Source organism: Parasteatoda tepidariorum, chromosome 12 (assembly GCF_982258835.1).
Source record: "Parasteatoda tepidariorum strain Cologne lab strain chromosome 12, Ptep-v5.0, whole genome shotgun sequence".
Lineage (NCBI taxonomy): Eukaryota > Metazoa > Arthropoda > Arachnida > Araneae > Theridiidae > Parasteatoda > Parasteatoda tepidariorum.
Window position 1 is genome coordinate 12,256,728 of NC_141766.1, and position 27,823 is coordinate 12,284,550.

The 27,823-nt window shown below is 28.0% G+C and overlaps 2 protein-coding genes and 1 long non-coding RNA gene across 4 annotated transcripts; 2 read left to right on the forward strand and 1 right to left on the reverse strand.

Annotated features, from left to right (window-relative positions):
- The first annotated feature begins 260 nt into the window (after positions 1–260).
- Positions 261–6,365, forward strand: LOC107437393 (translocator protein 2). Its single transcript, XM_016049380.3, has 3 exons — positions 261–577; positions 2,278–2,499; positions 5,992–6,365. Exons 1-3 carry the CDS (start codon positions 476–478, stop codon positions 6,160–6,162), a joined length of 495 nt encoding a protein of 164 aa, XP_015904866.1. The 5' UTR covers positions 261–475; the 3' UTR covers positions 6,163–6,365.
- Positions 6,366–11,958: 5,593 nt separating this feature from the next.
- LOC107437404 (translocator protein) lies at positions 11,959–21,789 on the forward strand. Of its 2 annotated transcripts, none has more exons than XM_016049402.4 (4): positions 11,959–12,189; positions 14,549–14,652; positions 15,779–15,994; positions 21,418–21,789. In XM_016049402.4, the coding sequence occupies exons 2-4, from the start codon at positions 14,551–14,553 to the stop codon at positions 21,586–21,588; spliced, it is 489 nt and encodes a 162-aa protein (XP_015904888.1). In that variant the 5' UTR covers positions 11,959–12,189; positions 14,549–14,550; the 3' UTR covers positions 21,589–21,789. The 2 variants fall into 2 exon arrangements, with proteins under 2 accessions (XP_015904888.1, XP_015904889.1); XM_016049403.4 differs by having other exon boundaries at positions 12,027–12,453.
- LOC139427229 (uncharacterized) lies at positions 21,192–27,723 on the reverse strand. The gene is made up of 2 exons (XR_011638367.2): positions 27,601–27,723; positions 21,192–21,557 (listed from the first exon to the last, which is right to left on the reverse strand). It is a non-coding gene; the product is annotated as an uncharacterized LOC139427229 (long non-coding RNA).
- Between the last annotated feature and the right edge of the window lie 100 nt (positions 27,724–27,823).

Consider the following 27,823-nt stretch of genomic DNA (forward strand, 5'->3'; position numbering starts at 1 on the left):
TCCCATATTTCCCTTAAATAAAAGTGGAAGAATATATTTTATCTTAAAATTTCCCACAACTGTGGAATTCGTTTTTTTCTCCTTCATATAACAAAGTTTGGATTCATCCTTTCAACTGAATCGAAATGTGTGAACAGTCCCTTAGTACAGCTTCCATATCTTGCATTCTCTTTTTAAAAAAGAAGGGGAAAAGAAAAGAAAGAAATCCAATATTATCTATTGTATTTTATTATCACTATTCTTATCTTTCGTTTCTCTCACTATTAAGATAATCATGAAGTAAAACAATACAATTGTTAAGTTTTGTTTAGATTTTGTTTCGGACTCGTATGCCTCTAAAATTTGCATTACCCACAAAGTTCTTTAAACTTTTTAAAGAAATAACACCTTCATTTAATATTTAAGTGCACATATCAGATTTTGCTATATCAAACGCAATTTTTATTTTTTAACTTAAGATTAATATTGAATTAAGATGAACGCATACATTCCTATTGCCAGTGCAATAGCATTACCTCATGTTGGGGGCATATTAACTGCATTTTTAACAAGAAAAGAAATCAAAGGTTATTATGAGGTAAGTCCATTAATATACATTTTTTTTCTCCAAAATTAATGATTTTGCTCAGCAAATCAAAATGTTAGTTTTAATATAATTTCTCTATATACATTTCTTAATATTTTGTGCATAGATTACTTATCTATAAGGCAGTCAAACACGTTTTAAACAGACATATGAAGTTAATTGGCAACTTTAAAATTCGGTTACTATTTAAAAATACATCTTTTAAAGAGGCTAATATGATACTATTAAATCAGGAACCTAATTTACGAGAACTTCAATTATATTATCCTCGTAATGTTATAAAGAAATGTCATTTTTGCAGACAAATGTTATTTTCATGGACCCCTTCAATTTAAAAATCTTCACTATAGGAAATAGTATTTTAACCCAAAATGCGCTAAAAGTTAAGCGTAATGTATGTACAGTGGGCAAAGAAAAAGAAACCACCCTGAATAACTTTTGATATAATGATAGGACCTTCACGTTCTGGAACTCAATCTTTAAGTTTCGAGAGGATGACTTCGAATATGCTATTTAATTAGTGCAGACGATATAAGTTACGAAATCAGACTCAAAAACGTACTTTCTCTGGACAAATATACCTTTATCTTGACGAATTCATGTTTCTGATACCCAAAATATAGGGGGTAGCAGAAATCTGAGAAATATGATCCCCATACATCTCAAGAGAGCAACCCGAAGTTTGGACAGTGATGATGTGCAAAAATTGATGATGCAAAAAATTTTCAATTTGCTTAAAAAGTTCTCGAGATATGGAAAAATCCGCAAAAAGTAAAATTAAAATTAAGGGGTCGAAACTTTAGATTACTCTTCTGATCAAACTAAGGGAACTATATTTCCCAGGTTACGACTACCCCCCCCCCATTTTAGGAATCAAAAATCCGAATCCGTTGGAAAAAAAGTATGTTTATTCAGAGAAAGTACGTTTTGTGCTTGCTTTCGTATCTTAAAATATCGTCTGCACAAATTAATTAACATATTCGAGGTCACCCCTTCGAACCATTCAGATTGAGTCCTAAAACGTGATGATCCAATCATTAGATCAAAAGTTATTCGCGATTAAATAAAAGTTTTATATTATTAATCTTCTTTTTTTAACTCACTGTACATACATTTTATAGAATTAGTCTCAGTAGGCAAAATTTACGAAAATAAATATTTTTGAGACATTAAAACTTACAAGTTTAGTTATCGAAAATTCATCTTGAGCGAGGACAGGGATTTTTCACTGTTTTTACAAATGTCCGTTTTACCTAGAAAAAAATCCCCTTATTTACACATTCATATTTCTTTATTCAAGCCTACTACTCAATGAAATCTTCGTTTACCGTGATTTGGGATGAGATTCGATTTTTTACGTTAAAAGTTGGATGTTCGATCATATCGTACGTTCTCCGATCATGCGTCATAGTTTCAGAATCCTCTCAATGTATTGTCACGTGCTGCTTCAGAGTCAGGAAGTTCTCTTTACGGTTGGCTTGTAAAAAAACTTTAAATAAAGTTACTATAAAGGTCGCAGTAAATATGTACGATATTATGACTTATGGTACCGATGTTATGGTTAAACCGAGGACCATTTTTTGGAAAAATGTGTAAAACTCTAACAATGAAAGATTTTATATCGAGGTACTCTAAATTCTATTTACTTGCATTTAATTTGTAATTGCAATGAAATTCTTATAACATTTTAGAAACTCAAGCTTCCCTCTTGGAGACCCCCTAACTACGTCTTTGGCCCAGTGTGGACAACATTGTATACTGGAATGGGTTATGCTTCATACTTAGTTTACAGAGATGGAGGAATGTGTGACCCCAACGGAGCTGCACAACTACCTCTGAGACTATATTATTTGAATCTCGCTTTAAACTGGTCATGGTCAATCATATTTTTTAAGCTTCATAAGAGAGGATTGGTAAGTCACTCCTATTTCTTTCATTTCTAAGTTTTATCATATAGTTATATGGATAGTAAGAAAAGTTTATTGCATCTTCTCAAAATGAACGCAGTATTGCAGAGAAAGGTTAACTCTTTATGCAGATGAACATCTGTGTCCCTTCTAAATATTTTTTTCTGGCCCTCTAATAACAATTAAGAATATATTGAGGTACTTTTTAATTATAAAAAAACTCTTATAGTTACTAAAAATAAGTTGTTAGATTATCGGAATTATATTTGTACTAATATATAAAATCCAAAAAGATAAGTTTGAAAAAAAAATTCATTCATATTCAAAAATTCATCAATAATTGACTTTGTAAATTAAAAAAATTTTAATAATGAATAGCTGTTTTTCTTAGATCTAAATAACTGCAAATAAGAGCACTCTTTAAAAAAATATTGTTTGGAAATGAGCTGTGTTTGGAAGATTTTAACTTTAACGCAGAAAGAGACACCGGTATCTTATGCTGTATTTCATAACCATAAACATAGCCTATTGTGCAGCCCTAGTGCGACGTAAATGAACAAAAACAACAACATAAACATAAGCTATTAAAATGCTAAATATAATATTTTTCAATTATTTTGACCTATATTAATACAAAATAATAAAAAGAGTATGAAAAATATGTTTGATGAAAATTCCGTGACAAAGGATTAAAACAATTATTTTACAACGTGAAATTATATGTTTTTATTGTAAAATAACTCGGTGCCGTAGCCAAGATTTGATTTCGGAGGTTGATCATATTTTATATATATATTTTAGGCTATATTATGCCAGCGCAGGTCGTTGGGCAGAGGTGCCATCTCCTCTGCTGAGGATAAAAATTGTGATGGCAAGTCTTCGGATCATCCTTGGGGATGTTCCTCAGATCGTCGACAATAACCCATTGTAGAGCCGGGATAGCCTGGTTGGTAGGGTACTGGGCCCATGTCCAAGAGTCCGTGGATTCGATCCCAGGCCAGACGAAGACTCCCCGTGTAGTAAATGGTGACTGATACACGCTAAACCCGTCGTGTCGCAAAGTCCTCCATGTTCCCATAACCAATCAATACCTCTGGTGGTACGGATCCAGGAGTTTCCTTGCCTTCTGGATTGGTTCAAAATTACAAGGCTACGGAGTTGAACATTAGTAGTCGTAAACCCAAAATTGGGTCGACTGTTCAACGACGGATATAAAATAAAATAAAATTGTCCATTGTGAGACGTCAATGAAAAACAACAAAACAATCTTCTCTAACAAACAATTATAAATTCGTTATTATATAGCTTGTATTCATCATTATTTTACTATAGAATATGCCAAAACAATTCTGTTCCATATTTTTTAATACTCCAGAACAGAACTGGTTCATCAGAGAATTGTTTTGTTCAAAATGATACTGACTTTACAACTTCAACCAAAATTTATTTATTATTATTACAACTGAAATATCGTGAACTAATTGACCTAAATTTATTCACAGAAATATTTGTGATAAATCGGTGTTATTTTTGCAATTAATATTAAAATGTGAATTAAATATTTACAAAAACAATTAGATGTTGTCATTTATAATCAAATCTTTCTGAGGGTTTATTATATTCAGATATAAGCGGTTTCTCGAGATATCCCAGTGCTCCTGTGAATATTGCAGACATAGTTTCTAGTACCGTTCATCTTTACTATTTTGTAAATGCAATATTGTAATATTTTAACATGAGTTTGATGCAGTACAGTTATAGTCTGCACGCATACGTAAAAGATCATAAAGAAGTGATAACTCAAAAAGTCGTATCAATGTCGTTAATATGACAATCTTTTTAAATTAACACCGACATTATCAAGAATCGAGTTAAGTCCATATTGTGCAAACGGAGAAAAACCATTGTAAACTGATCACCTATCTATCTTGCATGTTGAGAGTTGAAATAAAACATAGTATTTACTTTACAATGCTCTTGAATGCTATTACAAATCTTCTAAAAAATTGGCGATCGAAATGGGCTGCAGGTGGCGTAGAGCAGAACTCTTTTCCTATGGCAACACTTCACATGCTTTCCCCATTAGCCTGTGGAAAGTCATAGAGGAAGGAAGTACGTTAGTTTCTCTCTTGATTTTCACAAAGATTAAAATCTTTTAACTTAAAAAACTATATGGAACTGAAAACTACATTAAACTTAGTTCTAAAGAAAAGTATCATAGAAATTTTAAAAAAATATTTTTATTACATAAAAAGGAAAAATATTAAGAAAATGGAAATTATCGTAGTACATTCTTATACAACTGAAAAGAGGAGGAGAGGGAAGGGAGAAGGGCTAAAAGCATGAAACCGTTCTCTCCCCAGATGGCGTATTCGAGTGTTGCGATCGCGAATTGACCAGGGAAAAAAAATTGGAATATATTTTGGAATTTCACTGAATTGGAGAAAGAGTATTAGCACATTCGTTGTGGCATCACGTGATATAGGCAATCGCAACGCTCGAATATGCCATCTGGGGAGAGACTGGTTTCATGCCCTTGGCCGTTCTCCCTTCCCTTTCCTCCTCTTTTCAGTTGTATAGGAATCGTATATTTTCCCTTTTCTTAATATTTTTCCTTTTTATTTAATAAAAATATTTTTTAAAATTTCCATGATACTTTCGTTTAGAACTATGTTTAATGTAGTTTTCAGTTTCATATAGTTTTAAAAATTAAAAGATTTTAATCTATATGAAAATCGAGACAGAAACTAACGTACTTCCTTCCTCCATGACTCTCCACACGCTAATGGTGAAAGCATGCGAAGTGTTGCCATAGGTAGAGAATTCTGCTCTACGCCACCTGCAGCCCACTTTGATCGCCAATCGCGTGATCTTTCCAACAGTTTGTATAGCAATAACATATTGTGTATTAAAATACACTTGTGGTAAAACATAAAAACTGAAAAGGTTTCTAAGAAAATTTTACTTTGAATTTATCCTTTATAGATTACCATATTTCAATGATAGATATAGCATAACCACTTACACTCGGCTACTAATGAACGTCTTAAAATCATATACCAAAAGTTAACCTAAACCCTATTCTTAAATAACAATGTTATGCTTTTTGTATTGTGGGCGTCAAATTTATATTATACTAAGCATGATAGCATAAATTTTAAAATGTAGAAGTAAATATAAAGTTTTATAACGTCATAAGTTCTTATGTACTGATATTTTAAGAAATTTACAATAAAAAATAAACGACGTGATTTCAAAAACAATTAATCAAGGTTTTTATAATATAGTGTTCCACTCTGCATAATGCAATTTGATAATCTGTGAAACTGGAGAGAAATTGTGTACTTTACAATAGTGCTCATCATCAATATTTTAATGCAATTTAACAATTTATTGCTCAGGTTTTAAATCATATAATTGTTTCAACCCAACCTGTACATACACTTTTATTTAAAATTGCTTTTTTCCTAATATTTAATTTTTTTCTTTTTCATATAGGCCCTTGCAGAAATACTTGCATTATGGGTTAACATTGGAGCATGTGTGTACACATTTTATCCCGTTAATAAGACTGCAGCTTACCTTATGTTGCCTTACTGGGCTTGGGTGACCTTAGCTTCATCTTTGACCTACTGCATCTGGAGAGACAATAAAGACAAGAAAGATTAATTACATGTATAATATATATCATTTGCTTTTTTTCTAATACAGGCTCATTAATTTTCAAAGGTTTGAAAATGTAAAATCCTGTTAGGTTACTCAAATACATTGATATTTTTTCTATAGGCATGCTGTTTAGCTATAATTTAATTTTACTACCGAAATGATGTTCAATTTTTTAAGTGACAATAAAATATTTTATACATAAAAAAGTCTAATTATTTCCTAATTTAGCATCAGAATATAATCTGGATTGTTTCCTTGTTAAATGTTTAATATTTATTTATTAATCGAAAAAAATTTAATATTTGAAAGATATGCTCCTAAAACTTTAATTTAAAGGTCTCTGCACTGTTCATCATGAATTCTCATTATTTTTATTGCTAACGAAAAATTAAATTTTGTGAAGCTTGAATTTAATTTGAAAAATAATTAATTATGCATTTTTTGTAGTAAATACTGATATTAAAGGTTTCTTGAAGCTAAAAAACTAAATCTTGGATTTTTAAAAATTTATTTTCTTTTTCATCGGATATAAAAAAAATTCTTTAAATAGATTCACAAATTTCTGAAATAATTGCGTCAAAATGTTACTTGTTTTTTCTAGGCGTAGTATAGATTGTTTACAAAACTCAAGTTTCACGGTATGGAAAATTTTCAAAACTTAATAGAATTTCATATTAAAATTCGGTTAAAAGTATAAATGAAAAAAATATATATAACTCTTAAATGTACTTTCAAATACACTTAACCAAATACGTTTACTGCAATAATTGTAATTATACATTGTTTTGCAAATGCACATTAAAACAAGCAGCAAACAGCTATCAGCTGATTCCACCTTCCTCAAAAGATATTCGCATGAGTGGTGATATTGGTGCTATACTTTTATTTTTCGCTTATCATACGCTATCTACATTTTTTGTTTTGTGTTGAGGAGATTAAAAAAATATATATATTTATGGTGTCCGAGAATTAATTTAGCATATTGGCGATCGCAACACTCGAATACGCCATCTGGGGAGAGACCGGTTTCATGCCTTTAGCCCTTCTCCCTTCCCTCTCCTCCTCTTTTCAGTTGTATAGGAATGTACTACGATATTTTCCCTTTTCTCAATATTTTTCCTTTTAATTCAATAAAAATATTTTTTAAAATTCCCGTAATACTTCTCTTTAGAACTATGTTTAATGCAGTTTTCAGTTCCATATAGTTTTCCAACTTAAAAGATTTGAATCTATATGAAAATCAAGAGAGAAACTAACGTACTTCCTTCCTCTATGACTTTCCACACGCTAATGGGGAAAGCATGTGAAGTGTTGCCATAGGTAGAGAGTTCTGCTCGACACCACCTGCAGCCCATTTCGATCGCCAATACTAGCATATATGACACTTTTCTAAAAGCATGAATCCCGTTTTTTCTTTCTTTTTTTTTTCATTTCTTCTCATCAAACTAGTTTGGCATAAATCCCTCAGTGAAAAAGGGAAAATAATTATGAAGGAAAGGCAAGGAAATTGCAAGGAAAGACAAAATAATAATTTTGTCATAATGAGCGATTGAATTTCAAAGTAGCCAAGTCAAGCTACTGTTCGCAAATAACAGCACTACTTGTGGCACGGGAAATGGTTTGTGTTTGCTGGCGATGACTCGATTTCGGAAAATTGCTGAAAATTTCGCCCTGAAATAAGTTAGCCTTTGATTTTCTTTCTTTATTTTTTTTAATAAATTTGGTGCCTTTTTTAATTTTTTATTAATTTTTTATATGTCTCACTATCTTGGAGATTGAAATGGGGTACAGGTGGCATAGAGCAGAACTCTTTGCCTATGGCAGCACTTCGCATGCTTTCAGCATCAACTTGGAGAGAGTCCAGGGACTAATATAGGGGATAAGGACATTTAACTTTCCCGGGGGGGGGGGTTAGAAAAGCAACACGCTTTTGACAGACCGGTTTTACGCACAAAAAGTGGCGTTCGCGTCGTCGTAGTGATTATTTTCTGACATCTCCGCCGTACCTTTGCATTGCGCGTAATCAGTGTTGATCATTAAAAAGCAATTTAATTTAAATTCTAAAACTTTTTCATTTCCGTAAACCAGTATATTATTTTGTATATTGCTTAAAGATGTCTATTCATTACTCATAATTTATTTGTTTGTTTATTGAAGCTTTAAAAGCAGAGATCATTCAGATTACGAGCAATTATATACTATAGTTTCGGTTTTGTTTAGTTTTGGTTTTCAGAACTTAGATTAATTAAAACCGAAGGAAGGATATTTACTTATCCAACCATAGTTATTAGTTTGAAGCGTCTGGTTCTATTATAACTGAAGTATAGATGCTTATATTAGCATTTTTTTGTATTTAAAAATATGATTTAACAGAAGGAGTTCGAAACTAAAATCCTTTGAATTTTATAAGTTTACTATTATTGTTTTAAAATCGTAATAATTAAAAATGCACATCAATGACACATTTTTTTAAAGCCATGCAACCGTAAATTTGTTAAATTTTCCGATGAGAATTAAAAATAAAAATCTTTTTCATGAAAATAATTATTCGTAGTATTTATTATGAACTCGATTGTATTATCTATTAATTTCCGATCTTTATTAATGCCTTTGCACAAATAATTATTCAAATAATATATATATATATATATATATATGTATATCAGTATCAAAATCTCCCAATTCATTACTTAATGTCCGCGTAAGACTATGTACCTTGCTAATTAATTGCCCACAATCGAATGCTCTTCATTTTGTTTTGATTTACAAGGAATATAGATAAAATAATTCATAATTTATGTAAATATTTAAACATTGCTGCCTTTATGAATGTTTTTTTTAAGAAAACAATCATATTTTGCGTTACACGTAAAGGGAAACCACGAAAATATCTTTCAGATTGCTTGACGCTTAAGGAGTTCCAGCGAAATGCTCAGTAATCGTAATGAATTTTTTTTATATAATAAATAATTTTTTTAGCGTCTTTGACAGACAGTCAATTATTTCGGTGAATATAGCGAGATGCTCTTCATATTTTTTGTAATTTTTAACTCATTCCAAAAATCGAAGTAACGTGCAATCTAAATATCGGCGTAAAACAATGTTTATAAAAGTTATAAAAATAATTTATTTTAACCAAGATTAAGTTGAAATTAAAGTAATAAAATTTTGCGTTACACGCAAAGGAAAACCTAGAAAATGTTTTTCAGATTGCTTGGCGGTAATAGGATTTCAACTAAATGTTCATCTTTATCTCAATGAAATTATTTTTTTATAAGCAGCCATTTTTTATTATTAATCAGGCCTAGCCGTTGGGGTTCAGAAGATCAGGAGTCTCCTTGAAGTCAGGCTAACAGTGGGATGTTTTCCTCAAAATGTAACGTAAATGCGGGCTAGTTCCATCAAGAAGGCCAATATGGAGGCAAATTTCTCTCAATACTTTATAAAGGACTCTCCCTGTCTTTTGGATATGATTTAAAATTGAATTTACGGAGTTAAACATGAGTAGGCGTAAGCACATAATTAGGTCGGCTGTTCGACGACGGTTATAAAATTATGAAATAGATAAGGTATCAACTTGCTGAATATAAATGAAAAGCTCTTCTTTTTAACTCAACCAGTAAAACAAAATAAGCCACAATTTAAATATCGAATTACAATTATATACTTATGAAAGTTATAAAAATAATCTATTTTATTAAAGTTATAAAAGAAAGTTATAAAAATAATCTATAGTTATAAAATAATCTATTATTGATAATTTATAAAATTAAATTATCAAATTTTGCGTTACATGCTAAAGAAAACTACAAATGCGTTTTTCAGATTGTTTTTATCGGTAATAGGTATTCCAGCTAAATGTTCATTATCTAAACGAAGTTATTTTTAAATAATCAATAATTTTTTTCTTCCCATCCTTGATAGATGGCTTAACATCTTTGTGAATATAAGGAAACGTGCTTATTATTTTTAATTCAACCCAGAAATCAAAATTACTCATAAGTTACTTGGAGTACAATCATAATTATTAAAGTTATGAAAATAACTTATTTCAATTAAGGCTAAATAGAAATAATCAAATTTTGCGTTACATGCAAGGAAAAACCGCAAAAAAGTCTTTTAGATTTCTGAACGGTAATAGGATTCTAGCTAAATGTTCATTATCGCAATGAATTATTTTTTCAATAATTTTTTTTTTTATCATCCTTGAGAGACTAATTGTCATATTAGTTGATGTTGTGAAACACTTTTTACTTTTAACACGACCCAGAAATCAAAGTACCTTGCAATTTAAATATCAGAGTAAAATCATGTTTATAAAAGCTTTTGTAGTAACCTATATTGTATTTAAAATTAAATTAAAATTTAGACAAATCAAATATTGCGTTAAATGCAAAGGAAAACCACGAAAAAATCTTTTAGATAACTGAACAATAATAACATTACAGCTGTATGTTCATTATCGCAATGAATTATTTTTTTAACCATAAATTTTCTTATCATCCTTGACAGACAAATTGTCATCTTAGTGGATGTTGAGAAATACTTTTTTTATATTTTTAACTTTTAACACGACCCAGATATCAAAGTACCTTGTTATTGAAATAGAGGAGTAAAATCGTACTTTGAAAAACTTTTTGAATGAAAATAATTAGAATTTCCATTACACACAAATGAAAACCAAGAAAACGCTTTACTACCAAACTAATTGTACGCTAACAGGCTAGCTTGGAATGTTTACTAAAATGTTCTTTATTTTATTTATTTATTTATTTTTTGTAAGTACATAAATTGTGTGTTTTATTTTATTTCAAATATTTGAATTTCAGAATGATATAAAGAATTAAATTTTAAAAACATATTAGTTTTTTTTTTTTTAATTTTAAGATTTACGAATTATAAATCTTTAAAAAAATCTGGAAAAAAAATGTGTCATAAAATTTGCGAATTTCAGATTTTTCTGGCAAAGAGACTGAATGTTATCAATTATTATTAATCATTACAACTTATAAAAATCAAATTAAAAAAGAACAAATTATGTACAGCTGCAATAAACAAGCACCGCAGTTCACTAGAGGGCGTGGATATAGAGTACAAACTAGTTACTAGACCAGTGATGTCAACGTTCACCGTGACGTCCGTTTGGTCGAGTGATTGATCTTTCTGCCTTTATATCTATGGGAGAGTCATAGGAGGAGAAGTAAGTAAGTTAAAGTACTTTTTTGTCTTGATTTTAAAATAGAATAAAAACTTTTAAGTTAAAAAACTGCATGGAACTGAAAGCCACGTTGAACACAGTTCTAAAAGTAAGCATCTTGGACAGTTAAAAAAATATTTTTCGACCATTAAATCCGAAATATATTAAGAAAGGGGAAAATATCCCAGTGTATTCTTACACAACTAAGAAGAAGTTTATTTATTTATTTATTTATTTTATTGAAATTACATACATTTGCTGACTTGTGTGCTCAATATAGGCTTATAAGTCATTGTCAAGTAGAAAATACAGATAGAACAATTCAGAGAAAGACATCACAAAGAATACATCCAGGGTTACGGCGGGATTCGAACCCGCTACCTCCACGCTTAACAGAGCGTTTGGACCGACGATACCGCTCGGCCAGGGAGGCCCCCTAAGAAAAAGAGGAGAAGGAACGGGAAAAGGTCAAGACATGGAACCGGTCTTCTCCCCAGATGGCGTATTCGAGCGCTGCGATCGCGAATTAATACATTAATTTTTTAAAGAACTTACTCGACTAATATATTTTAAATTTTAACTTACAAATTGTACGTTAAATGTAAAAGCACCAACAGATGCAGATGCTCAAAAGTCTTCCCGAATGTGCTTGCCGTGTCAATGCGATTGATCTCGAAATTGGTTGGCTGTTAAGACAGTATGCACGTTGATTTCAAGAGAACAGAGATAGTTAATCGGAAGTTTAAAAATTTCCCGAATCTGTTGCATCCCGAAACTAAAAACGGTAAAAATTAAAAATCAACGAGGTAAAAGTGTTTAAAGAAAAATTGAAAGTACGTTTTCGTTATCATGTGATATTGTGTAGTAATATTTTTTGTGTTTAGATTTTTAGCTGACTTAGAATTATTTCTTTCTATTTTTAAGCAGTTAGTGTTCATTGGAAACAAAAAAGTTTTTGAACTATTGATTACGCAACAGGGAGTGGATAACCTGGTTAACCTTTCGAACTCTGTAGAAGACCATTGATTGCCTTAAACTGCTGTCTTCATTTGCTTATAATTTTTAACTTTTTAAGTTCAAATTGTTTTCCCGTGAAAGTACTTATAATTACTAAATTATATTTTTGATTTTTAATAAATTTTTCCTCGTTTAAGATTGTTCCTTGGGATAATCAGTACTCTTAACTTTTAGTTGTTAATTGCTCCTGCTGCATTCTATTCTACATATTTTAGAAATGAAAATGGTTTTAGTTTTCATACTATTAGATAACTCAATTTTATTGATTTAAAAAATTCAAAACCATATATTAAAACATGCGACATAGGTTTCATACCCTCTTCATAGTTTTTTATTTCATTTTCCCCCTAATAGTGATATCTAAAATTGCTCTTCAATTTAAATAATACACTATACTATATTAAACTAAATATTTTATGTACCTCTGTTAAAAAGTATTATGCTACATATTTTTTTATGTAAAAAAATAGTAATAAATAGCATAAATGTTTAAAAAATTTTAAGTTTGGAAAATATTGTTATTTTTTACTTTATGGTAATAAAGTTTTAATTCATACAATCAAATTTTTTTAACTCTTTAATAAATGCAAGAGTAATTAAAATAAAATTTAAGATTTTACTTCATAAATTAGACAAATTACAGTGTTCTCGCTAAGTGTTTTTAGAAGGACGGTCATCCCTGCCAGCTCTTTGATCCAATCCCTGTAAATGCATCCTTTTTGTAAAAATAAGCCCCCATCCCCTAAAATCATGGCCTTTTTAGTTGTATTCCTTTTTTTAAAAAGCTAATTCATTGTTTGAATAATAATTCAAAACAGTTAAATTTGTCTGTGTTTAAAGGTTTAATTCTAATTATTATGACAAACATTTGCTTCGTTAGGATTATTCTTAACTTGTTAAATTTTTATAAGCATCTCTTTTTTCAAGGAGGGAATATTAATAATTTTTGAAATTTTCAGAGTAACTTTTTAACAAAAATAAATAAATATATGCAACTTTAAAGGTTCATTTTCTCATAATTTTCAGTTCAAATTTGATGAAAATCTTTCAAGTTGTTTATAAGTTAATAATTTTTTTTTTTTGTTTACTTTCTTGAAAAAAAATTTTATGTCCAGAAGTTATCTTTAGCATGCCTTTAATTATTTTCATAAACTACAAATTTTTCTCTTATTCTGATTATTAGAGAATTATTTATTGAATTATACATATAAAATAGTATAAGAGGGTAATTTAAAAATTGTTGAGATCAAATTCAGTTATTACATATTATGCATTTTGAAAATTTTTTACAGTGTTGAATGACTGTTGTTTCAAAACTTATAGTGCTCTTTTTTGAGAGGCTGTACCCTGCTCTTTTTTATTTCTAGGGAGAACTCTGAAATTATATTCATGTGATGGACATATTTAAACTCATTTTCCTTAAAGTGTATACAATATACTATACCTATATATGCATCCCTTTTATTATTTGCAATTTATGATACTGCTTTGTACAGAGTACAAAATAAAAATAACACCTAAATAAGTTTTGATCTAATGATAAGATTTTTCATATACTGATTTGTTGTTTTAAGTGTTTGAAAGATTCTTAAAATATGGTATTGAATTTGTGAAGACAATATTTTAAATGATAATATTAAAAATGAAATATTACAACCTGCTTTCTATGAAAAACCTACCTTATTTTTTTGTGTTTTGATTCTTTACTAATACTTTACCGTCATAAATAATTTAAAATGATCTTTAAATGGTTTTATAATTGGACATGATTTTTTGATTCTCATAAGTAGTTTTAGAAATAGAGTGAAAAATGCTAAAAACAAAAGTTATAGGTCTACATTTTTCTTCTGTCTCAACTAGTAAAACAGCATTTTCCCGATTTGAATTATAACTACTCACCATATTTTGAAATTTTAGGGTCAGTAATTCAAATCTATTAAAAAAGAAAATTATATTTAATCATAGAAAGTATGTTTTGTGTGTGATTTCATTGCTGACAATATCATTTACTGAAACTAAATAGCATAGTTAAGTTTAATCTCTTAAAGCATTTAGTGGCCATCTAATACATGAAATTTAAAATCTTTAGAAAGTTATTAAAGTGTTAAGTTTAATATTTTACGCTCTGTTCTTTATGTGATCTATTAATTAACGTTTTGTTAACTTTTCTTCTAGGCATGGAAAAATATACACCTATAGCTGGAGCAATCCTTCTTCCTAATCTTGGGGGCATACTAACTGCTTTTACGACTCGTAAGGATGTGAAAACTTGGTATGAAGTAAGTTAAAATTATTCTAATTGATAAAAAATTAAAATTTCATTTGATGAACGAGAATAATTAGAGATTAGTGTTAATCAACAATATTATTTTATATTTTTAATGTAATAAAATATTATTTATAAAATGAAACAAATTTATGTATAAATATTTATATAATTTATATATTTTGCGAGGACAACTCTTATTTTTTTTTTCCATGTCTATAGACTCATGGCTATTTAAACTATCAAATACCTTATTTTTTATTATATATAAAACTGCTTATTTATATATATATTTATATATATATATATGTATTTGTCTCTTTTTTCAATCAATACAAAATATATAATTTGAATGTTATCAGAAATATTTTTCTAAATTGCGCTATCATATTCAATGCATCCAAAAAAGCTGTAGGAAATAACTTTACTGAAATTTCCGCCGGCGAAAAGTTTCTGTCTTCTTTTTTTTTCTTCCAAGTTTTGTACTGCTTACTTTCATTTTTAAAACTAAAGTAATCAAGTTACGTTTGTTACTTCTTTAGTAATAAGGTAAAGCCTGAAGAAAATTTTAAAATAATTTTTTCAAAAATATCTAAAACTTGCGTCCGCACTTTTTCTTGAACTTACTTTTTCTTTTTCTAAAACTAGAGAACTTTTTTTTTTATCATGGGTAATGAAGATGAGAAGTCCCGAAGAAATTTTCTGACTCTTTATTAATCAACAAGTACTTCGTAAAAAAATTTTAAAATTTTGAACCAAGTTTTATTTTTTTGTTTGAAACTTGAGGTCCTTGCACAAAAATAAAGTTCACCATGCTTGATTTATAGTACATAAAATATCAGAAGTTTAAACAATTAAAAATTGCTGAATTTTAATAAATTTTAGTCACATGAAAGATAACTTTTACATTAATGGTAGCTATATATTTTAGTTGAAAAATTTGATGCAGAAATAGCATAGTTTACTAGCCTATTCAATTGTTATTGGAATATCTTAAAAAAGCTTTAGTTAAATTTAAGTATTGAAGCATTTTTTTTACTCAATAAAAAGTTATTTGTCTTTGAAAAACTTGTTCCATATATTCAGTATCAGTTTATTATTACCACTAATTTCATTTTTTACTTTCCTTTATATTTTAGACTCTGAAGCACCCATCTTGGAGAGTTCCAAATTATGTATTTGCACCAATGTGGACTACATTATATAGTGGAATGGGATATGCTTCATACTTAGTTTGGAAGGAAGGTGGTGGATTTAATGGGGAAGCTAAACTACCTCTGATACTATATGGTTCAAACCTTGCTTTGAATTTGGCATGGCCCCAAATATTTTTTAAATTTCATAAAAAAGGATTGGTAAGAGCAAATTTAATTTTAAAGTTTTTCTCTCTATATTAAATGATATGATTTGTTAGCTTTACCCCAGTGATATTCTGAATTTATTGATTGTTAATGACCTTTTGTTGTTGATGTTTTATAACCTTTTAAAGATTGTTACTTCTATTTTTTGTTTTACAAAATATATTTTCATCATGAAAAATAATCAACTTTTTATGAATTTCCAGAAAGTTATATTTTCTCAAAGAGGCCATTCTGGAGACGGAATTCCATCTTGTTAAAAATATCATAATTCCAAGAATTCAATTTAAAAAAAAAAAAAAAAAAAATCGCAAAAAGGCTTTTATTTTTTTTTTCTTGCAGTAATTACTTCAGGAATAAAAAATTTTCCATTTATTTATTTCTAGAATTTTTAATTAAATTATTTACTGAAGCACAAATGAGGTGATAAGTCACGAAATAAGGTAAAGTCAAGTAGTGAAACAATAGCGAATTGGCTTTTCATTTTCATTGTGAAGCATAAGATAAATTCTTTCTACGGAGAAATGCTGAATCTGGCATCGACCAAGAGAACAAATTTTGTTATCTGCTTAATGGGAAGTTAAATCTGGCTTTGATTGGTGGATCATGAATTGTTTACTTTGCGTCATATATTTTCAGTAACTTTGTTAACATTATACCATATGTTAAAGTTTGTTATTTTTACAATGGAATATATTGGAGCCGTGGTGGCTTGTGGGATAGAGTGCTTGCCTCTCAATGAGATGAACTGGGTTCGAATCCCAGCAATGACTGAATTCCGCACCAGGCTCGCACCGACCCACAGTGCTGGCGTAAAATATCTTCAGTGGTAGACGGATCATGGGTTAGAGTCCCCTTCTTTTCAAGATTACCCTGAGAGGTTCTCATGGTTTTCCTCTCCATGTAATGCAAATGAGGGTTAATTCCATCAAATAGTTCTCCATAAAGAAAAATTTCACTCAATACTTGATCCAGGAGTTCCATTGACTTCTGGATTGGGCTCAAAATTACAAGGCTACAGAGTTGACATTAGTAGTCATAAACTCAAAATTGGGGTTGACTGTTCAATAACAGTTATAAAATAAAATAAATTGGAATATATTGACTCTGATAAACCAACATACAATTTTGGAGTAAAAAAAAAATGTGATGAGAATGGCTCTTAGAAAAAGGTTCAGTTAGCAACAGTAACTCGATAAGGTAACAACAGCCCATCTAGGATCAAAGAAAGAAAGTATTGCTTCTTCCAGAGAGATTTTTTTCTTCCTTTTTGACAATGGGAGGCTATAAGAATTGGGTTGAAAAGCTCATCAGAAAAAAAAAATGAACATTTGTTTAAAACAGATGGGGATCTAGTACATAAATTTTTCAATGCTGCTAAGATTTTCTTCTGTTCTTTTTTTTTTTTTTTTTTTTTTTGAGTAATTGGTGAAGAAATCTCAAATAATGTATTTTATAACATCACCAAAAGCTGAATGCTTGTTTGCTGAGCTTCAACAGTTATTAAATTTCAAAACTGATTTGCAAATTCTTTGCTTAATTTTAATTGACAATAGATTTTTGCAAATGCTGACAACTTGTGATAAACTTGTTTGTATAAAGGATCCATTGTTGATATTTTATGCTGCAAGTTTTCATTTGGAGAAAGAAGAAAAGAAATTCAGTTTTAATTAGCTTCTGAAACTGAAAGTCAAACGTTATCAATAGAAGACATTCAACTATCTATCAAAAAACAAAAGAAATCGAATGCTAATCAATCTAGAAAAGATGAATTTATTATTTTTGTTTGATTGGAATGAAAAGTTTGATGAAAATTTCCTTAAAACAAAAAAAGTCTCAGATAAAAATATTCATTGTTTAGGTTTTTCTCTAATATAAGGGGACTGTGCTCAATGCCCATTCATGAGTGATATGCATTGTCTGTAAAAAAAAAATTATTTCCACTTTTTTAATTTCAAACTCTTACTTATAGAGTTATGCATTTATTTGCAGCAAAGTATTTCTAGTATGAAATTGCAATGCCTGTAAATAAAATTACCTGTTTTGTTTTGGAGTTGTAATGCTACTGGTAGGTTTCCCCTACACAAATTTTTTGTTTCTTACATTTTTATTGTAGAATTTTATCTTCTTTTAATAAGTTAGCAAGGTTTTCAAACGTGATGAACCAATTCTCCATTGAATACACAATGAGTTATTTGATTTTATTAAATAATATCAAGTTCTTTTAAGAAGCCTTCTGTTTAGAGATCTAAAGAACTGGAATCAAAAGTTGTGTTCCCTGAAAATAAAATGGATCCACTATGTGTTGAGCTTACAGAGGCTAATGTAGAAAGTGTTACAATGAAAACTGATTGCCAAAACAAAAGCTTCATCTTCCTTAAAAGGGAAAGAAGTTTAAAAAAAAAAAAAGCTAATAAAAAACTGAATGTGTTTCAAAGAAATTTTTTTTCTGAAGGAATAAAATACTATTTGAACACTGGTTTCTATGTAGTGGGTCCTTATTTAAAGAGCATTTTGTGGTAATATTTATATATTATATTGTGGTGAATTTATATTGTTTATGGTACTTTGTGTATGTTAAAGAATCTATAATACTCATAGTTGTAAGTAATTGCTTAATATTATAAGGAAATTAAAGCTACTTACTGTAAATCCTTAGAATCACATTAATTTATTTTATTTACTTTTATTTTATTGCTATTCTGAATTAGTTAAATGTTATGTAAGTTTTTTTTCTTCATATTAATGGTAGAAATATTGTCATTTACATCACGCTTATTGAAATATTCAAGAATGATATTTGATCGCCAAGAGTGGCACTCCTGTATTTTTCCATGTTCATCCCTGCAAGGATAATTTTATTCTATAATTTTAAAATATTGTAAATAAAGTCTGTATAAAAGTTTATACTGTGCCTGGAATTATATATAATCTAAAAGACAACTGAGTTATTTATGATATGAAGCAAATCTTGTGAATCTTGCATCCCTGAATATTTTTTTATATACTACTTTTCTTGAAAATCAGTATTACTTATTTATTTTTGTCATTTTTAAAGGTTCAGCACATTAACTGTAATAGCTTGGACATATACTCTGTTGTTAGATAATAATCAGTAGGCTCTTTTTAAATCTTTCCATTAAAAGATGTACCTTGCTTAGATATATGTGGATCTCCAGTCATCTTACTTTTTTTCTGCATCAGGCTTAGTTTATAGCATAGTTTGATCAGTTTATCTAGATTTTATTCTGTTAATGGTTAGTATAATGAAAGTAAAAGTACTTAACGGTTTTTTGTGATTAGCCTCTACATTCTACTGATTTTTTAAAAGGTTTAAACTCTGTTTATTCAAAAAATGGGGAAGTTCAAACTAATAATAAATCCTTTAGAACTTTCTACTGTCCACAGTGTTAAATTTTGTCATAAACTTAAAATATATTTCTATACTATATTTTTTATTAATTTAACTGAGTTTAATAGAATAGAAATCAGGACTTTACTAATCTTAAGTAACTAAAGAAAAAATAACAATAAAAAGGACAGAATGTTAAAAGGTTATTAATGGTATTCACTCTGACTATCCTAAATATTCTTCCATTCTTTGCTGATTCCATGAATCAATAATCAATACATAAAACTGCTTTTTATTAAGAAAAATTAAAATAATTTATTTCTGGATTATTAATTCAGTTTAAGTAATTTAAACCTTCTTTAAACCTAGTCTCAAAATTTTACTACATGTTGGATACAGAGCTTTTTTTTTTCCTTTTTAAGCAATCTGTAGAGTTCTATATGCAGGGTATCTGCACACGTGGATAGTCATGAGAAATCATGGAAAGTCATGAATTTCGGTAGTGAACGGAATTTTTCTTGATTTTCACTATTTTTTTTAAAAAAAAATCATGGAAAGTCATGATTTAGGTCGCAGAATATCTAACTTTTAAAATGGAACTTACCCCCCCCCCCCTTATTTCATGGTCTTTCGAATATCTGAATTTGTAACAAAATCATCAGTCAGTCATATTTTATCATGTTTTTTTTTAAAAAATTAAGGTGTTCTTTCAAAAAATGAAAGAAAAAAACATTTCTGGAGCAAATTATCTTTTAAACTTATGTGATTTCAGAATTTTAGTTATTTATTTTATTTTATCAGTTTCAAATTCTGAAGCAGGTCAGTTATTGGCTAATTTTTTTTTAATTCCGAAATGAGAACAGAAAAATCAGGAGTATTTCTTTCCTTTCCGATGAACAAGAAAAGTATCTTTGGAATATAATTCTGCAAAAAAATAAAAAATTTAAAAAAAATTATTTGCTTATGTATTTTTTTCAGCTATTTTATTGCTTCAACTCTTTCTTTACTCAGTTTTGTTAATTTCGAATCTATAAACGTAAAGATACAGAGTATAACAGTTTTGGTTATACCTATCATTTCAATTAATGTTATTATGCTTTTTTAAATTTATTGTTTTTTTGTCGTAGAAAATAGTAACTTTTTTAAGTCATGAAAAATTCTTGGAATTAGTCATGGAAAGTCAGGAATTTGAAAATCTAAAATGTAACAGATACCCTGTATATGCATTTTAAAGGATCATAAATCTGGTCATTAGAAAAACTTTTTTAATCCTATATAACTACAGTATCAAATAATAAAATATAATAAATAAATAGTTAAATGTAAAAGAATTACAAATTTTGGTGTAGTTGAAATCTATTATATTGTCATCCTAACATCAAATTTACTATTTAAATTACTAAGTAATTTTTATGTAGTATTTGTTTTTTTCTAACTATTCTAATTTGATGCATTTAAGTTAAATAATATTTGCAATGATTTTTTTAACACTGCTTATTTTGAATAATTTGGATTTATACATATTTTCCTTTGAGTTTAATTAATTTGAAAATAATTAATTCTTTACATAGGTATCAAACATTTAAATGTCAAGACTCTTTTTATTTTTCCCTAATTATTGTTGAATTAAAAAATTCTACATTCCTTTAATTTTTTGTATAAATGTCAGATATTCTATTGCATATCTATTGTAAATGTATTGCGTTAATGGAAATGTTTTGTGTATCGATTACATATATATCATAAATTAATGTTGCTATAGTGAAAAGTTAAGCTTTAAAATTATCTTATTTTTAATCACATTTTAAAATTGAGATAAAATTGAAAATATTTTTTAACAGGTTTATACTATATTTTTTTCTACTTTTATTTTTCTTTAAAAAAATGCAACATTGCATTTAATGCTACCAGATCATTGCAGAGAACCACAGATATCATACTTGGACGCTTGTGCAAGTTAATTATGGAGTGTTGCTTTGTTTGCTTGATATTTATTATATATAAAACACAAAATGTTTTTCTGTAATTTTCATTTTGTACATTAATCAATTCATTTATTTTAACATAGGCTCTTGCTGAAATACTTGTCTTGTGGGGTAGCATTGGAGCTTGCACTTATGCTTTTTATCCAATTAGTAAAACTGCTGCATATCTTATGTTGCCTTATTGGGCCTGGGTGACATTGGCATCAGCTTTGACTTATAGCATCTGGAGAGATAACAAAGACAAAGAAGATTAAAATATGCATTGATTTTATACTCATACATTTTCATTGTTGAATAGATTATATACGATATTATATATACATTAATTTTTTTAAAGAAAACAATATTGTTTAATGTTATGCATTTATGAGCTATAGGCAGCATGCTATGTATTTTTATATTTCTATATTAAAAAAAATATTTTTTTTCCGAAAATAAAATAATTTTTGGTCATACATGGTTCTGCTGTAATTTTTTTTTCCTAAATAAATAGTTGTTAAAGTTAACAAAAATGGTTAGCATTAGTTTGTTAATGAGTTTTTTTCCCCCGTTAGGAATTCAATTATTGTTTTATTATATTGGATAAATCTGTTCATTCTAACTCTGAGAAAAGACCTTTTGTTATGTAAGCATTAAAATTCACTAAGAATTTTCCAAATGTGTTTACCATTAAATCTTTCGAATAAGTTGTTACAGAATGCTGGTTCAAACATGAGTTCATTATCATTGAACATTTATTTTGTGATTGTTTTCCTCATTCGACATATTTTCTCAAAGGCTAAGAAATTCAATCATTAATATATTCCTGAAAAGGAAAAAAGAAAGTCTCATAAAAATATTAATTGTTTAGGTTTTTATCTAATATAATATGCACAATGCCCATTCATGAGCAATTTGCATTTTCTTTAAAAAAATTACTTTCACTTTATTAATTTCAAAGTGTTACTTATAGAATTAGTTATGCCTTTATTTACAGCTTTACTCACATGAAACTTAGTTTACTTTATTTGCAGCTAAGTATTTCTAGTATAAAACTGCAATATGTGTAAAAAAAAAAAGGTTTGTGTTTTGGAGTTGTAATGCTACTAATGGGTTCCCCTACACAATATTTTTTTCTCAGTGAGCATATCTAGACCAATATTTTTAAAATATGAGACAAGAACACTATGAAGAGACATTTGAGAATTTATAATCATTCATTTTATTTTAATTAATAGATTTTAATTTTGGTTATTTTAACATAAATTAATAATGGTGATACAAAGGCAGTATTTAGAAAAAGTACTAAATTGGAATATTGTATACACTTACTGAATAACAACATTAAAATGAAATTTGTCTTAATAATACAAGAAAATAACTCACTATCTCACAATAATTTTATTTCAAGTTTAGTTAAATGTTATTTTTATTTATAAAGTGAATTTAAAAATATCTTATAAAATATAAAAATAATTTTATAGAAATTCATGTAGTAAGGTAACTTTTTTGAATGAAGGGCTAAGTGCCTAAGTATTTGAATATTTGTTGACTGCAAATATGATCATTTTAATGTAAGCATAAGTGTTTTAGACATCAGTCTACAATCTTTTCATCTGTGAACTTAGTGATTTAGTTTCATTAAGTTTAATTCTTTTAAATAATTATAATTCTTTTTATCAGTTAACTTAGTAATGTATTTATATTATATTATATGTAGTAAATAAAATTAAATTCTTTTAAAAGTTGACTTTAAAAACTGAAGAAAACCAAACTGATACTTTTCAAAATAAAAATATTTCCTTTTTATCAAAAAAAACTGCAAATTAAATATTTTGATTAAAGAAATCGTAAGGGGTCTAAAATGATTTAAAATAAAACAAATGTATTATAGCTCAAAGTAAGATCAAACATTCAGTTAGGATTAAGTTCAATATATTTTAACCTTAGGGCATAAATATTTAGTGAATTGTAAGAGATTTTATGAATGTTAAATGTTAAGACGTTTTTTTTAATTACTGTTTTAAGCTATCAAAAATTGGAAACAAGCTCAAAAAAAATTGTAAACAGTTAAAAAATCATCGTCAAATTTCACGTTTTGTAATAATGTTGTATTAAAAAATCGAGACAAAAATAAAAGAAAGAAAAAAACGTGGAAAATAAATAATGGCAATTTTAAAAAAAGAATGTAAACTAACATGGATGGACGTTGAACTTGACTGAAATCAAGCACGTCAAAGTTACTGATTAAAATGCCTGATTTTTGAAAATTGCAAGTCGCTTAATACCGGATTAAAAATATCAGGATTTTCGAAACCCCGTTTAAAAGCCTAGCAGCAACTGTTGAAAGAATAATTTTTAAAAAAAAATTTCTTAGATTTACAGTGAAATAGGCATGAATAAGTGCACGTGTAAACGCACGATTCAACTGTCGTATTAACACATATTTAAAAAAAATCGGTATTTTCAAAACCTAATGGAAATGCGTAGTTCCGAAATCAAACTATAGAAAAATTAGGATTACTATTACCTATTAGTGATTATTATTTGCACGGTTCGAAATTCGCGAGTCGTTATAATATCGTATTAAAAAGATCTTGATTTTAAGAAAGACGTGGAAATCCGACAGTAACCTCCGAAAACGTGATCGAAAAGTCACGTGGATTAAGCATGAAATGAACTCAAATAAAGAGCTTTTAAAGTGATAACAAAAATTCGAAATTCACGCATAATAATTTTGTCGTTATATATATTTAATTTTGTCGTAATATATGCATGTAATATATTATTTCTGGATAGTGAGCCCCCCTTCCCCTCCGAGGGGCTTACGGGGGTGTTATTTGCGCCACTGCTTTTTCTTAACTCAAAACTGGCATACGTTTTAATTTTAAATTGGAACTAAAGTGTTAAAATTTAAAACGACAAAAGGGTGTATTTTGAGACACACGTATAATCTAGTTGTTCTTCTACTTTTGCCCCTCAAACAAAAATTTGTGTCAAAAGGGGGAAAAAATCACAGCTGTTCAATTACATTATTAAAATTTTAAGAGGCTTTTCTTCTTCCTATAGAATTATGCTTTTGATCCTCGTTTAAGTTTTTAAAAATAAACTTTTGATGGAAATTTACTCTATTTGACTGTATTTTTCGATACGCATAAAATACAAGGTTGCCACCAATCATAATTTGAGATATAAAAGTATGGTAATTAAGATAAATTATTTTTTTCCGACAAAATTTTGCCAATAAAACTCTGCAATGAATAGTTTTTCTTTGGTAGTTAAATAGTATACAGTTGCTTGTTTTTAGATTTATGATAAGTATCTTATTAAAAATCAGAAAATATTGAAAGACTTTTTCATCAGTTTTAACTGTAAAAAGGAAGTGAGTCATTACATAAGCTTTTTCTGCATAAAATTGATTGTTTAAGAAATTTTTTGATTGGGTGAATTCATAACAAAAATAAATAAATAAACTCTAATGATTGAAATAGTTGGTTCTAAAAGAGTTTATAAACCTTGAAGTTTAATCTTGATCTTTTGCATCTTTCTTTAATCATTTAATTCTCCACGGATAAACTATTAAATGGTCAAATTCAAAGATTTTTCTATTAAGAAACAAAATCTCAAGTTATTGAAATCATGGACTGAGTCATTTTAAGGTATTGGGCACATGCCCAGAGCTCCAACCCTTTAAAGGCTCCATTTTTTCAAAAATTTTATTACTATTTTAAGGGGGGGGGATTTGAGTCAAATTTTTTTTAGTTATTTTTTAAGCAATTTTTGTTATAAATAATTTGAGACTTTCTTTGAAAATAATCTTCTATTTTTAATAATCAAATATTTGAAAAAGGACCCAAATAAGCTTATACCCAGATAAATCTGTCCTTAAGTGAAATGATAAACTTTTTGGAATCATCAAAATTTATTGCTTTGAAAGCTCAAAAGCTGAGATGCTAATAATGCGTGAACCTAGGATGTTAATGTTTGATTGGAAAAATATTAAACATTTAGAAACTACGTAGCGAAAATTCGTTAAAAACTGTGCAAGTTATGAGTATTTAAGCTAGTTCTTTTATACACGCATGCACTGAAAATATTTTAAACAGTTTTATTATAATTTTGTAGTGAATCCTATTTGGCAACTAATAAAAAAATTTGATTAGAATGTCCTAAAAAATGTTCAAAAGTTTCAAGTAAATTTTCTTAGTAGTTTTTGTACTTCTCTGAAGAAAGCTCAAAACGATCGTGGGTATTTCACAAATTTTATTCTGTATCATAAGACAAAACTTAATAACAAATGATAATACTTTACAATAATTGTCCGGAAAAAAACTTTGATGGTATAGAGAAAGAAAACATGTTTATATGCCAATCTCATTTTTAATAAATCTTGTTTAATAGTACAAGATGAAATTTGTGGATAACCCCTTATCGTTTTTAGCTTTCTTTTAAAAAGTACGAAAACTACTTAGAAAATTTGTTGAAACTTTTTAAATTTTTAAGATTTTCAGATCAATTTTTTTTTTATTAATTGCCAAATACAATTCATTACAAAATTGTGAAAAAACTTTTTAAAATTTTTTTAGTGCATGCGCAATATAAAAAAACTAGCTTAAACCATTATTCTTACTTTTATGTTCTAGCTTAAACATGTTTGGGTATTAAATTTGTGAAGCAAAAAAATGTATGCATGCATGTTTTAAAAACAATTTTTTGCTTCACAAATTTAATACCCAAATATGAATTTCAATTTAAATCTGTATTATGTTCGAAACAATTTCCATCTGCCTGATTGTACTTTAACTCGGTTGTATAATTTTAAAAAACTACCTTTCAAGTGAAATCTTATCTAAGTATCTTCTAAATCTTATCTAAATATCTTATTTAAATATCTTCTAGACTGAATCTAAAATTACAAAGCAAAGGAGTTGAACATTGATTGCCTTAAACTTATTTAAATATCTAAATCATTTATTTTTTAATTTTGTGTATTTTTTCTGTAAATGTGTTATGCTTTTTCGTTAGATATAAAAAAAGCAATAAATATGAATGCATGTTATGATAAAATACTATTGTATTATTATTTTTCTTAGTATTTTTAATACTGTTCTTTTAAACGAAATCAAATTTCAAAATTTTTCGCTCGTTCTATTTAGTTTAAGTCCATATAGATACAAATAACACTATTCTTGAAATAACTGATCGCGAGATATTAAATGGACAAAGGTATTATGGTCTCAGGGCAAAACTTATTGCGGACCCTTCTTTAAAACACAGTTAGTTTTTATTTCATATTTTGTAAAAATCTTCACAAAAAAAAGTTTTTTTATTTTATTTTTTATATTTGGAATATCTATTTTCCTAAACGTACTAAAACTTTTATTTGTTTTATTAATGTTTATTTCCGATGAAAATTATATTATTAATCACTTTCTCAATACATATAAAAGAACTCTGCATTTTTTTTTTTTTTTTTTAATCAATAAATGAACACTACACTTATTATAAGAAATTTCAACACGGACCCTCCGTAGTTCTACATCCTGGAACCATGTCCCTCTCCCATTTCTTTTAAATGGCTTTAAATGTTCATGAGTTCATCGTAAGCATCAAAATGAAAAAAGGCAAAATAACTAGATGTAATAAATGAGATGTTCTATAAATAAGAAGATAAATCACATAAGTGTTTCCTCTCTTATCTTATTAAAGAGTAGTTATTCGATCCTGCTAAAAAAAAAGAGACATAAATTAGAAAGAAAAAAAAGATGAATTACATAGAAGTATTTAGAAATGTTTTATAGTAGTAATGGAATCTAATTTTATTTGGTAGCAAGTTCCAAGTAATCTCTTTAAATTTTATAACACTATGTGATTTAATCAAATGAAAACCTAAATATAAATGCAGTAGGAAATTCATGAAGGGATTGCTTCGGTAACTCGTTAAAGGTCACTGAATATTAATCATGATAGAGTTTTTTTAATTCTCTGAAGACATTATCACGTGCCGTTAATAATACTTTTATTCATATCCTTTCAACTCAACCCTTAAAAATAAAAATATGATACCAAGCGGAAGCGAAAGGAAGTTTTTTTTTTTTAAAAAGAAAGAAACATTCGTTCTCATCAATTTCCGATTACAATTTGTTCCAATTTCGATTCCCAGATAAAAAAAAAATATTTTATTTGCAAAAAAGAACCAAGGGAAAAAAGAAAACGATTCTTAACAGCTTTAACTGTCTTGCTCTTACTTAAAATTTATTATCTGAAATTTGTTTTTGTTTACTTACAGATAAAAATGGGAATAAAAATACCTTTTGCAAACATTTTTTTAAAAATAATAATACTTCGGTCCTGGATCAATCACAAATGTGAAGATCAATCTCGTGACAATGTTGCCAACAAACTGCAAATACTGCCTTTAAAATTCCAAAGATAGGGAGTTATTATTATTATTTTCTTTTCCTTTCAATTGTTGGAGTTCTTGCAAAATCAGTAAATAATTTTGCTGTA